General features: G+C 40.3%; 1 protein-coding gene across 1 annotated transcript in view; it reads right to left on the bottom strand.

Moving 5' to 3' along the window:
* Nucleotides 1-17,202, bottom strand: part of PDE11A (phosphodiesterase 11A) — a 449,383-nt gene that overhangs the window by 51,009 nt on the left and 381,172 nt on the right. The window contains exons 14-15 of the mRNA XM_082630579.1: nucleotides 13,446-13,536; nucleotides 9,772-9,872 (exon numbers count right to left, since the gene is read on the bottom strand). Coding sequence (XP_082486705.1) covers nucleotides 9,772-9,872; nucleotides 13,446-13,536 — 192 coding nt within the window. The remainder of the gene's footprint in view (nucleotides 1-9,771; nucleotides 9,873-13,445; nucleotides 13,537-17,202) is intronic.

A 17,202-nucleotide genomic window follows, 5' to 3' on the forward strand; every position in this document is an offset into this window, starting at 1 on the left:
TCACATTATAACAAAGCCAGGGTCTACTGCATCAGGACAAAAGGGAATATCCACTATCCCTAGGGGGTGGTAGCTAGAGGAGGGGCAGAAGGAATCTTTTCATAGGGCACAGAAAAATGTGGCATACTCATTTTACTTTTCTCCACTGACAAAAGTGTGGCTGTTTCTTGATAGGTTCTATTTATTCTGGCGTCCCAAGGTTTGGATCCCTCTTTGCCTCTCTGTCTCTGTCTGTCTGTCTCTATGTGTGTTTGTGTACATAAATCACACACACACACACTTATATATATGTAAAATTACTGGGTCATAGAATGATTTCTATGTTTAATTTGAGTTTTCATTATAAATACAGATTGTTAGGGGTATACGGAACCTTTGAAAAAAATCTGCTGTAATTCTCTCATTTATAGGTGAGGAAGCTCAAGGTGAAGGATGGTGAAGTGATTTGCCCAGGGTCCCAGGGTAGTTATGGGCAGATCTAGGTAGATTCCAGGTCCCGAGCTTCCCAGTTCTGGCCCTCTGAGATAATCTTTATAAATCGTGTGTTGCATGAACGGGGGCAAAATAGCCTTGCATGCTGTGAAAATCTGGACATAGCTATAACGGCATCACAGGCTACTGTACTAAGGAAGTACCCAGTACTGAGTACCACAGTGGGCACCAGACAGAGGTCTTTCCATCAACAGTGGGATGCTCCAAAGAGCTGCAGATGGCCCAGACCAGATTGGTGGTCTGCAGCTCTAGGTGGTGTATTTCTGACCTCCTCCTTAGAGATAATCATGAAATTCACTGTGCTTTTGAGAAATTGGCCCACACAGATGCTCCTTTTAACATCTGTATGTGTACGTGTATATAGATCATAGAGTCAAAGTCAGCATATGTGAAACTGTTAGAAATAGGAGTGCTTTTAAAAACATGGGGCTGCTAAAATGAACATTTGAAAATCCACAAAATTATATAACACTCCCTGTATCCAGACTCCTCTGTCATGAGGAAATATATCATTAACTTTTCAAGCAGATCATTGGGAACCTTGGTTTTCAAGGACAATGGCAAACACCTCAGCTAGTGGAAAGCAACTTACTGGAAAATCTCATTTATAATCATATATGTTTTTATTAGGCTTTTATCCTGATCTCCTGACATACGTTTCACTCCGAAAAATAGCCATCTTTAAAAAAGCATCATTTGAACAGCACTGCTAAAATTACCTTCAAAAATAATTTTAGAGATTGGTTACCAGTCACCCATCGCTATATTGAAAATTTTTCTGGTTTGTAATTCATCTGCAAGGCACCTTTTATTTGTAAATTGAGAAATCACCAATCCTGTGTATATTTTAATCAGGAATATTTTTTTGTAAATTTATATAACTATACATGTATATATGGACACGTAATCTTTATCTATTTATCTAACTGTTCTGAATCTACTAAAATTCTATGAATGTTAGGAAGGTTTTACTGCTGAGGTGGAAAATCATCACTGTGACTCTCCTGCAGTTTCAACTCCAGAATTGTCAGGCGTGTGGAAGGAGAGTATAGGGCACAGGGTGGAATGGGTATAGGGGAGGAGAATTTTGTTCTTTCAGTGTTCTTGCAGCTCATTCAACAGGCAGACCATACATCTGCAACTGATTGCTAAATGCAGATTATGGAGACACTTCTGGACTTTGGGCATAAAAGCATCAGAGAGGAATAAACTAGTAGGCAGATGTTAAAGGAAAAACACAAAAAAAAAACGAAAGGAAAAAAAGTCATATTTAATTTTGAAAGTGAATTGGCTCCCTGTGTTAGACTAGCACTGATAACACATGACCAGCTAAGAACCTGAATGAAATTACCTGTTCGGTGCTGTGCTGTTGGTGACGGCACGAAGAAGATTGGCAAATGCAGGAAATGGAAAGACCAGGACGACTCTCAATATTGAAAATGACAGAAAATTAGACAATACAAGGCCCGAACTGTTAGTTCAGTTGATCCATAATCTCCAGGACAAGAAGTGGTCCAAGGGGTGGCTGGATGGAGCATGCCCTAGTTGCCCCTGCATTTACTTGGACCGTAGCACTCCTCACAATGTGGTATTACTATTTTTCTCACTTTTACACTGGTTTCTCAGTCCCTGAAGGTAAGAAGTATGTCTTCTCTGCCTGTGATCCCCAGCAACTAGCACAGTGCCTGGCATAAAGAGGGCATCAATAAGTGCTAGTGGATAAATTTCTTATGTTTTATTCAGTTGCAATATCACGTGGATGGGGATATGAGGATGAATAGATATAAAATGCTTTGATGTGCATCAAAAAGTACCAAAATATTTCTTCCATTAACTTGTCACTGTGTCTGTTGTTCTACCATTAGAGTAATTTCTGTGGGTTAATTCATCAGCTCTGTTAAAATATAAGAATGTTTGGGAAGGAACAATGGGTTAAGCCCTGTAAGTCATTATACCTTACTATGCATTAATTTATCCTCTTCCTTTCCAACATGAGGCTAGCTGAGTGTAGGCTACTGTAGAGGTTGAAAACTCTGAACATAGTGGACTCTTAATAAACATTTGTTTAATGATGAATGAATGAATATTCCTGTCTGCATAGCAGTAGAAACATTTGTTGAGTTCCTATTGTATTTTATAAAATAAATTATTTTAGATATTAGTCTAATTTTTAGAAGGATGGTCAAACCATAACTCCTAACAATCTAAGACAATTTAGTACATTTTGTTGTCATCATCAGAGGCTTTTGAGAAATGCTACTTATTGCATCCCTTTGGAAAGACAAAGACAAAGAAACCGTTAGACTGGGCATTTTCCGTAATGGCTGATGAATGTTTGCAGAGCACAAAGGGAAGTGAAAATTTTTCAATTTGAAGATTAGTCTGATTAATTTAGAAAGCCAACCAGAAAAGCATTAAGCACCCAAATGGGTTTATAAAATCTGAATTCTTGGATAATTCTCGGTTTAAATAGTGATCTGAGGCAATGTGGCATGGAGACGTGGCACAGACAACTTGATGACTTTGGGTAAAGTATGTGCCCTCTCTAAGCCCAGGTATCCTTATCTAGAAGATGGGGATAACAATGTCTACCTTGCAGGCTGATATGAGAATTCAATATCAAAGAGTTAATATTTTGAGAATTTATTATGTCAGGCAGTGTGTCGGGTTTGGGCGCTCCAAGAGTGAGCTAAAGAGGAAGATGTCTGCGTTCATGGAGCTCCCATTCTAGTGGTGATACAGGGAGATACTGTAATGCCTAGAACAGTGCTGGGCACGGAGCAGGCACCTGGTAAATGAGGGATATAGTATTCTGTGGTCACAACCTGTTGGGGATGAATGCTAAACAGTTACTGCTACCTGACAGCAACAGCTTCCACGACTGTATTAAAGCTAAAGAACTGCCAACTTCTGATGTCCCAGTATAGCTCAACAACAAACAAGGAACCTCTACTTGCGGTCCCAGCCCCACAGGTGAGGCTCCTGAGCAACTCTCACCTGGAGCCTCCACCCCACCCACAGCCTGCTGGTGGCATCAGCAGTTTGTTCAGCTGCCACCGGCTTGATATCTAGTGGGTCTGGAACTGGCATTACTGCTGCCCTTGGTGCCCAAGTGTTTCCAGGAGTGGCCTCAGTTTCCCCTTTGGTCCTCTTAAACTAACTGCAGAGAGAATGGCAGAGTAGTTACAAGCATTTTGGAGTCTAAATACTTGGTTCCAATCTCAGCTTTACCATTTAACATGGGGAGCAATTTACTGAATCTCTCCAAACCTTAGTTTCCTCATGTGTATGATGGGGTCAATAATAGTACCTGCTCTGACAGAACTGCTTTAAGTATTAAATGGAATAATGTATATATAAAGCTCCCAAGTGAGCACTCAGGAAATTTTAGGTGTTGTTTTTCTTACTAATTGTGGAAGATGCAAGGTCATCTTTGTTGACTTCATGCAGACAGTCTAAGGCAACTGCGACATCTCTTTGCAGTTTTAACACTTGTAATTTTGGATCTCTCTCCCTGTCTGCCCCAACAAGTGCCATATTTCATGATCCAAATTTTATTTATTTTTCTGGCTGAATGATTCTTTTCTTTATAAGGTACTTTAAATTATCAGTGTTATCAAATTTAAATTATTTAGATTATCTAAATTTTAATTATCTTTCATATAGGTAATCTCCTTTGGTCACCACAAGGACTCTAGGAGATTGGTATGGGTGATGTACCTGTCCCCACTGTCCCCATGTTGCTGACAAGAAAACCAGGGCAAAGAGAGATTAAGTGAGTGACTCTCTCAAAGTTACATGGCTGGTTACCAGTAGGGTATATCTAATTCCTGCTTGAGATGCCGAAATTACTATTTAACTATCAAAGCCGTATTCACTGCGGGGACTCAGAAATAGGCACAGAAATCAATTTCAGAAAATCACTCAGCAGTAACTGGAAAATGCTTTCAATGAGTTGGAAAATCAGACTGAAGAATTAACCCCCAGACTTAGGTGGTGAAGCCTAGAAATTCACACTGAGGTTTTGTTTGATTTTCTGTTTTTTAAACTTGTGAATTCTGCTTTCACCCATCATTTGTAGTATAGAATCCTGAGCATACCCAAAGCCATTAGAAATTAAATTTACAAGGTTTTGTGGTTGTTTTTAAAGGAATTCCATATTTCCAGGAATTTTACATTTTCCCCTTTTGGCTCATGGCAGGAAATCCTGCCCCCAGGAATGAGTCATAACCTCCCTGCAAAAGGACTGGATCTTCTCCCTGCCTGCTTTGACCCCTTCTAGAGTGACTTTCCCCTTCTTAGGGGAGGAAAGCAGTGAGCTTCCTTTTTGGTTGACCTCAACTGTGTCAAGGCTTTTGATTTAAGTAGTCAGGGCAGAAGAACCAAGGATGATCCAAACTTCTAGAAAGGGTACAAGGCTGCCTCATAGTCCACCTTTCTTCAGCCATTGCTGTCCAACCAACCAGCACCATGGCTCCTGCCTCGGCTGCCCTGTGCCTTGCTTACTTTCTGCCCTGGCGCTGCTCTGAGCCCACGCATGGGATGGGGAATGGCTGTAGGAATCCCCAGCCCTTGGGCAGGCACGTCCTGGAAGTGCATGGAAGTTTTAAGTCCCATGGAACAGCCTCGGCTGATGGAGGCTGGAGGCTGGTGGGTAATTCTGAGGTGCAGCTTATACAAGATTTTTCAGACAGTCCCTGTGGGATCAAGCCCGACTGACCACAGTGGTGACCAACAAGAGAATGTGTCTTTACAAGAGCTTCCCTCCTTCCCCATTTCACTGTCCCAGTCCCCCACTCCTAGTCCTGATGTTACCTCCAAAACTAGACTATGTGCATGCAAGCCCTTGTCTCTGGCTCTGCTTTGGGAGAGAGGATGGGAACTCATCCTGGTTTTCATAATAAACTAATTCATGTACACCTGGGAAGGTCAATATTTCCATGTAATGCATCCCCAACTTAAATGACAACTACTTCTTAATTCTTCCATTAGAGAAGGAATACAGAGTTTGTGGAAAAGCCTCGAAACAGGAGGTGTGGGTTCCAGCTTAGCCACTAATTAGTTATGTGACCCAAACTACACTATTTAACCTTTTCAAGCTTAGTACCTGATCTACAAAATAAAGGAGATGAATTGGATTACATCATTTCTAACATCCCTTCCAATTCCACAACTGTATCTCTGTGAAATAAAAGCAACTGGGAGACAGTTTGTAGTAGCTGCTTTCCCCCTCATTAACCCTAGGAATTGTTTTCCCTAAAAATATGGCAATACTTTAATGCAACTTTAGACAGGCAAGTGAATCAGCCTCCTGAAGGTCTAGATTAGAGAATGAGCAGCTACTCAGAAACTCAGAAAAACAGTAAGGCTGACAAAAAGACAACAAGCCAGCTTCTCTGGAGTCAGCAAACATTAGCCGGGGCTGCAGCATTAAGATAAGAGCAGAGTAATGAGAAAACGAGTTGCAACCAACTTCCTTAACTGCATCCCAGCGGTCACTCAGTGATTCGTCACATCCCTAACAGGGCTTAATGAATGGACTCCTACTGTTGACATTTTTTTCTCCCTTAGAACTTACTTGGAAACTTGGCTTGGGAAAATGCTTCTACTTTGAGAAAAATAACACAAAACCCTGCAAGTGTCAGACGCAGGAAATAAGAATATTAAAGGGATACAGTCTTTCATAAATAACCAATTCAGGAGCATCAGTTCAGAAAAAGATGGAACAGCATGATAGTTAAGTCAAAATGAGGGCCACAAAACATGCAAAATAAATAGCCTATAAAGCAAATGAGGTTGTAGATGCCACCATTTATAAGACATACAAGACATTTATAAGATATAAGACATTCATAAGACAGATAACATAGGTACTATTATCTCCATTTTACACATGAAGAAGAGAGGCTCAGAGAGGTAAATAATTTGTCTGATGACACACAGCTATGTAATGGCAGAGCTAGGATTTTTTACTTTTAAAATATATTTTAAAAATTAATTAAGTTTATATTTATAAAAGTAATACATACAACAGTTAACAAATCAAACTACTAAAAAGCATATAATGAAATAAAGCAGTGTTTTTCATATTGCTGCCTTGTTGTCCTTTGACTGTATTTCTCAATGCTTTCATTTGATTTTTATTTTGGCCATCATGTTTTTAATTTGCAAGAGCCCTTTCTTCTTCTACAGTTTACTCCTATTATTTTTTAAAGCATTCTGTTCTTATTTCATGGGGGCAATATTTTAGCTAAAGATATTAACAACAGTTTTTGGTTTTTGTTTTCTTCCTCTCCCTGTTTTCTCTGAATTCCATTTATTTTCTGTTTGTTTTGGTCTTTGCGTTTCACATGCGAGACTTTCATAAAATGTTCTGTGATCCTTGCTATCTGCATGTTAAGAGTACGGCATTAAAAGGCTAAGCAGGAGTTGTATGTGTGTGTCCCACACACACACTGCATAGGACACATTTATACTAAAAATTATTCATTGTTTATCTGAAATTCAAATTTAACTGCACTTCCTGTACTTCCATTTGCTGAATCTGAGAAACCTGGATGTGTGGCTTACAGATTCTGGCCTCTGGGTGACTGGGCTATGGGCTCGGGGTTTCAATCCAGAGACCTGTTCCATTTGACTTCATCCCTTCTTCTGAGCTCTGCATCTCATTCCCACCTTGAACTTTTCTCAGTCCAGAGCACTTTCTTTCATTTCTCCAGAGAATAAACCTCTGCCCTTCTCCAAGGATAGAGGAAAGGGAGTTATCTGGCTAGGTTGGTGGAGGACTTGGTGGGCTCTGAGTGTTCTGAAAACTGACTTTTTAGTAATTTCCTTGTCTTAAGCTGTGAGTGTCACATTCACTTTTCATGGTACTTTTTGTCTCTAAGCCCCAAGCAAGGCTCTGCAAGACAAACTGGCTTGCTTCTCAGAGTTGTCCTCCTACCTTCCACTCCACTCTGCCAGATCAGTTACATTCATCAGCTGGCCTTCCATTTTCCACAAATGGATTATCTCTTATCAGTTGTTTTGGGCCCTCTCTGGTTCTCTGATTTACACCTTTTTGTTTTTGCTTTTAAATTTATTTGGTGCCATTTTAGTGGAGTTTCAGAAGGGAGAGGACATAGACACTTGGGCTCAATACACCAGGTTTAACTAGAATGCCAGAACGAGACTTAAATCCAGAACAATATAATTCCAAAGCCTTTTACTCCTTGCACTGTACTGTGTCATAACCCATTCACTAGAGACCAGCAATAAACACCTGTGGCATAGATTATCAGTTGTCTACTCAAATATCTCTCTTCCCTTTCTTTCTTAGTAATAGAACTCCTAGACTTTAGCAGGGCATATAATTACCCAAAATGAAGCCTTCCTTTCCTAACCTCCCTTCAACCTAGGGATGGCCAAGTGACTAAATTCTGACCAATGAAATGGAAGTGGAATTGTTATGTGAAGCTTCCAGAAAACTCTCTTAAAAGATAACTTGCATCACCTTTGGCCCCTTTCTTTTTTGTCCCTTCCTTCCTTCTGATAACTGGGATGTGGACATTTTGCCTGGAAAATGAGCAGCTATCTTGGACTCAGGTGGAAACCATGTGTTTGAAGGTGGCAGCACAGAAAGATAAAGTAGCCTGGGTCCCTGATGACTTAATGTAGCTACCCTGCCAACTGCAGATTGCTTATCTCCAGATTTCTTTTATGTGACAAAGAAGTAAGCTACTGTTATTTTGGGTTTCCTGTCCCTTACAGTTGAATCTAATTCTAGCTGATGCGATGCCAAGTACAATAAAATTCAAAGGGAGTGACATAAGCTTCCTGGTGAAGGTGGTAGAAGATAGTTCAGCCAGATGGGGAAGTGGAGGAAGAGGATTCCATGTAGGAACGGTGAGATGATTGGGGAACTAGGGGCACTGAATAAGGTGTTTTCACAGGGTAGCATGCAGTTAACTAACAAAAAGGGTTATTTTTTCTGAAAAATGAAAAACAAAGGGTAACATTAGACCTGTCTGGCTGGAGTAAAAATCATGTTGGAGAGAAGTGGAAGATAAGGATGAAAAATAGTTGGGGGCAGATTATGGAGGGAGAACCCTGAAATGCAAACCAAGTTTAGAGGTTGCTTTGAAAGCAGTGAAGCCACTGAAGGCTTTTAAGATGGGCGTTGGAGATGCAGGTCTAGAATGTGAGGTAGTGTTAGAGTGAAGAATTTCAGAGTCTTCTCCATGCCTCTATAGAGGTAATACAGCACTGAGGCCAGGGGAGTGAATGTGAGTAGAGCAGAGAAAGAAGAACATGGGTTCAGGAACTCATACGTAGAAGCAAGGAGAAAAGAAACCTATAAGGGATCCAGAAAAGGAGAGAGGAAGGCAGATGGATGTTGTGGAAGAAAAGAGAGTAGAAATTGACAATGAGAAATCAGTAAACCTGTAGATGTCTCAAAGAAGCTAGAAAATATCAGAAATGAGTAAAGGACATCGAATTTGGGGACAAGGAAGTCTCTGGTGACCTCTGAAAGTACAACGCTGATAGAATGTGAAGGTGGACGCTGGTCTCCAAAGTGTAAGTGGGTGTTAGGAAAATAAAGGTACTCATGTGCTCCATTTATTTTAAAAGGTGGGCAGTAAAAGAAAGGTAAATTGAAAAGCAATTAAAGACCAAGGGGTGAGGTCAAAGAATTTTTTAAGGAAGGGAAGTTGTTTGGTCTTTAAGATCAGAGAAAACTGTGCATATCAGTGAAGGAAGAGATAACCAGGCTGCCAAAAGAGGTAGTACCTGAGGGAGCGGGTCTCACAGGAAACGAGCGGGATGGAATCGCCAGCTCAGATGGAGGCCTGAGCTTTGGGAAAAGGAGGACGGCTCTTCTGAGAAAGAGAGCTAGAGGAGAGGCAAGGAATGAAGCCTTGGCTTTCTGGTCATCCTTTCAGCAACAAATCTTTTTCATTAGCATCATCATTGCCATTAGAGATCTAACCAGAAATCATAGTCTAAAATAGCAATCTTAGCCAGTCACTTAGTTTCAGCCAAGAGTCCCAAACAAGGCTCATAAAACAGAAGAAAGATATAAATCTCATGATTGTAGCCCTGATTGTCTTGTTTTATAGACACCACACTAATGAAGTTCTCTTAGATGAGGAGAAAACAACAACAACAAAAAGTTTAGGTCATTTACACATTGATATCAGTGCTAGAATAACAGGCAATCCCCAACATGGACCTGAAAATTAATTACAGCATGAAACTTTAGATATCCATTTGTCAAATAGATCAAATGCCAATACCTACTCAAAGTACAGCGTGAGATCTGTTGCCAGTATTGACTGCTTCAAAAGCTGCATAAGGTCACTGTATTCCTTGGAGGACAAATTAGCAAAGATGTTGTGACCCTGGAATGAGAAAGTACAAAGTCACAAAAGACAACATTAAATCTGAGCTTGGTGACTACATGTTTTTCCTACTTTTTTTTTAAAAAAAGGCCTAGAAACATGATAAAATCATTTTCTAAAAAGCTTAATGACATTTTGTGCAACTACAGACAGATTCCCTGGCAAACACAGCAAAGCTAGGAGTACAATCATTGTTGAGGAGGACCACCAAGGGGCACGTTATTATGCTTAGTCTTGAAGACAAAAGTGAAGAGTGTTTGAACTCATCTTCCTCGGGCTACGTTTGTGCCAACAACTCCATTTAACTGCCCACGTCCTGTGGAATTACAGAGCGGAAAAACTGACAAAACGTTCGGGAATCTTTCTGACCCCGATATATCAATACCTACTTGTCTCGCTAGTAAAGACTTAAGTTGGCCTTTTGGAAGTATTTGCTCTGGCAAAAAATGACTTCAAGGAAGAGAAGAAACATTAGACCTGTGGTACAAATGGGGGTGATCTTGGCAATGGGCACTTCTAGCAATGTCTAGAGACATTTTTCTTGTCACACTGAGGGACGGTGCTACTGGGATCTAGTGGAGAGGCCAGGGATGCTGCTAAACATCCTATAGTGCACCCTACAGACCCTACAACAAAGACTTACTTGGACCAACATGACAATCCTGTTGAAGTTGAGAAACCCTGTGTTAAGCTGGGAAGATAAGTTTGGATGGAGGGTGTGAAATTCAGGACAGTGAGTAATTACTGAGTAGCTAGAATGTATAAGATACTGCTCTTGGCATAGGAGGGCTCTAAAGATGCCTTTGGCCTTGAACAACCTGCAAGTACACCTGTGTCTCCATACCTTTGAAAAGCACACCTTTTTTCCATCCAAATTTGTTTTAGCCACACTAGACAGTTCCACAGTGTTTTTAGTAAAGTGTGAAAAAATCCTTCTTTTTTTTTTTTACATCTTTATTGGAGTATAATTGCTTTACAATGGTGTGTTAGTTTCTGCTTTATAACAAAGTGAATCAGTTATACATATACATATATCCCCATATCTCCTCCCTCTTGCGTCTTCCTCCCTCCCACCCTCCCTATCCCACCCCTCTAGGTGGTCACAAAGCACCGAGCTGATCTCCCTGTGCTATGCGGCTGCTTCCCCAAAAAATCCTTCTTTAAATGACTGACAATTCACTTAATTTGCTTTGAAAGTTAAGACTTTTCATTTGTCAGGTTTTCTTAGCATGAGATATGAACTCATAAACAGGTGGTCTGGGAACTGGACCAGTTTTAAACCTAGTGCTGAGAGCCAAAAGATGGTGCAGAAGGAAGGCAGTGAAATGACTGCCTGAGAATATTTTCCAATGAGAGGTAAATTAATTCTTTCAGGGAACCAGAATATCAATTGGTAAATTACTACCTACCAGGCACCAGATGATAGATAATCTGCTTCCTTGAGTTAATTTATCTCATTGGGGGAACCCACCACTCCTTAGAGACTAAAGTATATTGGTTCCACCTGGGGCCAGGTCCGGTATTAATAATAATTTTCAAATGAACTCTTCCAGACCCTTAATTCAGCCATTAGGAAGAAGACTAATAACTAAAGGAATGCCACACCATAATTCTGCCCAGCTTTCTTTGCCTCAGCCTTGCCCCATGGATCAATCACAGGCTGGTGTACTGGGGCCTGGGGAAAAGTGGTTGGGAGCTCTGGAAAAGTGGTCATCTGGATCCAGCCACACATCTAGCATCTCTCAGGGAAAGAAATATAGCTATTAGGAGCCAGTTACAGTAAAACCTAATGTGAAGTCCAGGAGAAAGTTGGTCTGAATTTGAGGATCTTGATTATTTTGAGAGTGCATTTTACTACTTTTAAAGGACATAAAGTAACTTAACACAATTTATAGCTAAGAGAGTGACAAAGCCAGCCAGGTCAGCTTTAATAATAATAATAATAAAAGTTAATTTGCAATCAGTGTATTGCTTATATGTAAATTGGCCTTCTACGGTGCCTCAAGGGTTTGGTCTCTAAAATAGTCTCCCTAAAATACTACTTGTACTCCTTGTTTAGGGAGGAATGGTATTGATGGGAAAAAAAAAATGTAGAGGAAGAAAGGACTGGAGCAACTTTCTTCAGGCTATCTAACCTCTCTGTGCCTCTGCATTATTTGGAAAGTGGGGTGGTGATGACATCTGCATCTTTGCCTTTCTGATGGGCAGGATGGGGTGGGGCGGGGGGAGCGTCAGGGCAGAGCCTGAACACACCACTGCTTGGTTCCATTACTGTTATTCTGCGTTCTTCAAAGAGAACCCCCAGAGTGAAGTGCAGCCGATGTATTTTGTTTGTATGAAGACAAAATCTGAATTAGTGGGGTTTGTTTTCCCAGAGAAACAAGCAAATGACCTTCTGAGAAAACCCTGACCTCCTGTATATAATCTGTTATTACAAAGGTGAGAATGTCTGGCCTCAGGAGTGTAAACCCATCATATTACCAGTACAGAAAAGATAGTCTGACCCCAGTTTCCTCCTGTTCCTACTTCCCTCTGCCACAGCACGCAGCTAAAACATGGCCTTCATAGGAAAATTCCAGAGCCACAGATGCTGGGATACTGGTTTCTGAGAGCCTAACCCTTGATGTTTCATTCCCAACTGCAAATACATCTCCCCCAGCGGGTTTGCCTTCTGCAGCTGCACTCAGGTTCCAGAGTGCTGACTCTCCTTTATGGGGTTGAAGAAGGCTTTTGTGATATTGCAAAAGACACTCTTTCTCAAGATAGGCTGGAGGAAAAAACCTCCATATTTAATGATGCTATTCCAGCAAAGCAGGGCCTTAATGATGATAATAATAATAATTAATGGCACAGCTAGAGAACTGACAAATAATGGGGAACAGATGATCCCTTCCTGGCCTCAAAAAAAAGTCTGTACGCTTGCAGAAAATTAAGCAGATCCTTTCTTGGCAATTTCAAACTCAGACGCCTCAGCCAGAGTCAGTTAGCGGTTTTACTTTTTTTCCATGGAGAGCTAAAAGTATAAAAGACCAACTACTTCTAACTCCTGCAATGCCACATGAAGCAAAATAAGGCATATGGCTGCAGCCCTGGGTCTCAAGTTTAGTTGCAGTTCTCACTTTCAAATCGGTCCCACCAGCAATTTTAAGTTCTTATCTTTTATAGGTTTCTCAATTATGCAAATAAAGTGTAACTTTCTCACCCTGTTTCTACCATCTTTTTAAATGGGTTCCACAAAATGGAGATGTTGGGCCACTCACTACTTGGATCTGTTAGTGGGCTTCTGTATTGTTAAGAAAGGTAAGGCCATGCTCTGGTGACAAGCTGTGGCAGTCTGCTAAGTGAATCTGAAAAGCCTCCTAACCAATAATAAAACCCAAATGAATCAGCTCAGGACGAATCTGAACAAGGTCCTTGGTTAGGCATCTGAAAGAATTTTTAAAAAGCCACAAAGAAAAGGTCCAATAGTGCCGATTCTCTGTATCTTCCTGTGGCATTGCAAAGAAAGAGAAGTAGCAAACATCATTTCATTGGTTTTCTTTCAAGGGGAGAAGCAGAATGTTAGGTCTGTACCTCGCTTTGAAGGATCATCACTGCGTGGTTGAAATGGTGATGCTCTAAGGTAGCAGAAGTTCCATAGAGTTGGGCCAGGGCAGAGCCGCTCCTGAAAGGGGACAGATGTGTGAGTGACCAAGGCCCTTCACCCGTCAACGATCCCCCGACACTGGCTCTTTGGATCAACGTGTTTCTCCTGCTTCCGCAAAGGACCATGAGCAGATACATTCTCAGGTAACCACCTGTGTAGTTCACGAATGTATCAAGTAAACGTTTTGGGAATCTTCTCTGTGTTAGGCTAGATGCTGTGGATGATACGACCATGAAAAAGACACAGCCTATGCTGCTAAGAAATTTACAGACTACTAAGGGAGATGAGATGTGGTCCTAAGGGAAAATAATACACAGAGCACATAATATAAATACCACAGAAAATGTTCCAGGTCCAGTCAAAGTGCTTTGGATGATCTGAGGACAAGAGACATAATTCCTGGCTTTGGGGATCAGGATAGGCTTCATGAGCTAAACCTTATAAAGCTTCTGAGTGTCCAGAACGAATGTCATATACCAAATGTATTTGTGGCTCCGTGGGAAAAGACCTTGTGAATATTATGTAGAACCCATGTGATCTGCTTTACATGTAAGGTTGACAAGCTTCTACTATGGTTTTCCAACCTACAGTCACACTATGATATCTCAATGTCAAACTCCAGAAAGTTCCCTGGATTTGGAGTCAGAACTCAGCTCTCGGTAATAGTTTCGGGTCATTACTTGGTTGCTTTAAGCATCAGTTTCTTTGTCTCTAAAATTATGATAATACTCTCTACCTCACTTGTTATTTAGGAGCATACAATAAAATACTTGTAAGTGCCTATCATAGTGCCTGCCATGTAGTAGACTGTAGTCTATAGTAATTATTAATCAACAATTAAAACACATAGATATTTCCATTTTAAATAAAATGTTAATTGATACTTGAAAGGATAATTTTGAATTATCTGTATATTTTGCTTATGTAGAACAACCCATTCCTCGACAATGTCAGTTTGGCAAGTGCTCATTTAAAATGTTCCAGTGTGTTCATTTCCAATTCTCCTGAAGTAGCATTTAGAGCATCTTAAGAGTTGAGAGACATTCCGAGAATCCTATGGTTTAAAGGACAGTCATGGGATGGCAGCCGAGGACCCATGAAGGTCCTTATGTTCCTTCTTGCTAATTGCAGAGAGTGTGGACATTGAAAGGGCAATTTGGCCTTAACCTGGAAATGCCAGAGATTGCCCGATCACAGTCTGCCCTTTTAGTGAGAGGAGCAAAGACTGCATGTAATGCCATGTGAGGGATTTCAGTCATATGGTGCCCTCTAGCTCCAGCATGAGGCGGCCGAAGATCATGGCCGGTTTGGGGGTGCAGGAGACCTGTGATCTCTGGAAAGACTCAGAGCTGACCACATGTTGGAATAAAACAGCAGGGTTATGGGTTATTAGGAATAGGGTTAGTAAGCAGGGTACTAGACTTTAATCAGGTGGTGTTATTTCTTTAAATCTTGCCTTAATCGATATCATTTAATACGTGAAAATTTGTTAGGCTAATCTTAGCATTAAGTGATTAATATTTAGTGTTAGTCACTATTTTTCTAACATAGAGTTCATTTTTATGAAAATACATTTTTCAAAATGCACACTGTATTGTGTCTTAGCTGTATTTGTCTTGGCTTTTGAAATTCTAGGATGTTTTATATGCATGTCAAATCCAAATGCCTGGCATGGAGTAGGTACTTAAAAAATATTAGTTGCTTGGCTATAAGGTTGTGGTGGTATGTCTAGAGATTATAGTTCAAACTGAAGGTTGACCATAATAAGTGTGTTAACATTTTAAAATAATGTTATTAATAATAATAGCTCTCATGAGAAGTACCTGTCATGAACTAGGCAACATATTAACACCTTAATATATTACTTCATCTAGTCCTGACAACAACCATGAAATAGGTATTATTTTCTCATTCTACAGATAAGGAAACCAAGGCTCAGAGAAGTTATGCTACTATTCCAAGGTCACAAAACTAGTAAGTACCAGTTCTAGACTGGAAGCCAAATTGTGAAGCTTTTTCTCATTACATAATGAGAAAGATAATTATAACTTATACATTTCTGATATTCAGTTCTCCATTTTTGCCAAGCTGGTTGTCATCAATGAAAGAAGGTTTCAAAATTTAATTCAGAATTCTTCTAGTATAACTGCTAACCACAGGCTCAGATTCCTGTGATTTGTTTCTATTAACTAGCCATGCCAGATGTGCCCCAGTTACTGGCGTGAATCCTGATAAGAGAGTCATTGATGTAAAGTAGGGTCAAGATGCAAAATATCATCTCTTCCTTTATCAGGTTGGTTTAGCAGACCTCACAAAGTTAAATCAGCTACATGATAACAAGTCACTAAATATTTTCTTTTTTCAGGATGAGTAGGATGTTTCCTCCTTTAACCAGGGGACATCTTGTAACAAAAACACTGGTGCCTCCTATGCTGCCCTCTCCTCTCCCCAAGATCCACATGGATTCTGAACTGCTGCATTTCATCAGAGGGCTCTCAGGGTGTTTGTGCAGATGCATCTGATGGCCCACAGTTTGAGCATCTTCATTCTCACATTCTCTTTGTTCCTTTTAGTAATTCCATCTTACATTGTCCCCACCCTCACACAATACTGATTTAATCACAAATATGTAGATTTTGCAACAGAACCAGACTAATGCTATGAAGAGACTGTGATTGATTGATTGATTGATTCATTCATTCACCTAATTAGGATTGATGACTACTGCAATGGGGGGCTGTGGGCATGTGGGATACAAAGATAAAGAAGACATGGCTCTTACCCTCAGGAAGCTCACAGTCCCCTGTAACTGCACAGGAGACTTTCTCTGTCCAGACTTGCACTTACAATGTCACCTTCCTGCAAGCAAGGTGCCATCTTAGCATTCACAGGATGGAGCATGATACTAACTCTACTTTTTTTGTCTAGAATGAAATCATCTAAGCAAGAATGCTTCCAATTCCATATGGTTCCTTTATTTACATTACTAGGTTTGGTCTCTGTCAGATTTTCTAAGACTGCAAGACATCCTGGTGCTTTCTCTCGCAGTCCAAGGCTCACTGAGAATGCGCCTACACCTGCCATTACTCATGCACATGCTATGAACCTCCTAGGACCGCAAGAGTGAAGTCCGTGGTCAGAAAACTTGATAAAAGTGGCAAAAATTAAAATCTGTCTGTTAGGATAAACTTTATCAAAATGTATTCTACAGAATACTAGTTCTTTGGAATGTTAAATGGCATTACAGGCAGAAATAAAAAGGGTCCCATGGTTAAATATGTTCGGGAAATGCTGGGTTTAAAAAGTTAAACTGTTTCTTTATTATAGGATTTCTCCGTGGCATCAATATGTGAAAATATGCACTGTGGTTCTGCAGGAAGGGGACGTAATATGCAGTATTGACCAATCTTACTTGATCATAAAACCATTTTTAAAAAAGAGGACATGTCTTTCATGTAATGTACTTTATGTAAAGTCATACTGTCATTTTTCATGTAAAATGTGGGGAAAAAACCCTCAAATCAATTACATGTGGAAAAAAATTGACTTTAGCACCACACCTCATTTTAATTGTCTGTGGTAAGTAAATCCATCATATCAGTAGCTCCGGGGCACACGCACTGTAATTGTGAAAATATTACAGATACATTTAGGGTATGTGGAGACGGGGAGAGAAGGAGAGCA

Source organism: Mesoplodon mirus, assembly GCF_964341445.2.
Source record: "Mesoplodon mirus genome assembly, chromosome: 8".
Lineage (NCBI taxonomy): Eukaryota > Metazoa > Chordata > Mammalia > Artiodactyla > Ziphiidae > Mesoplodon > Mesoplodon mirus.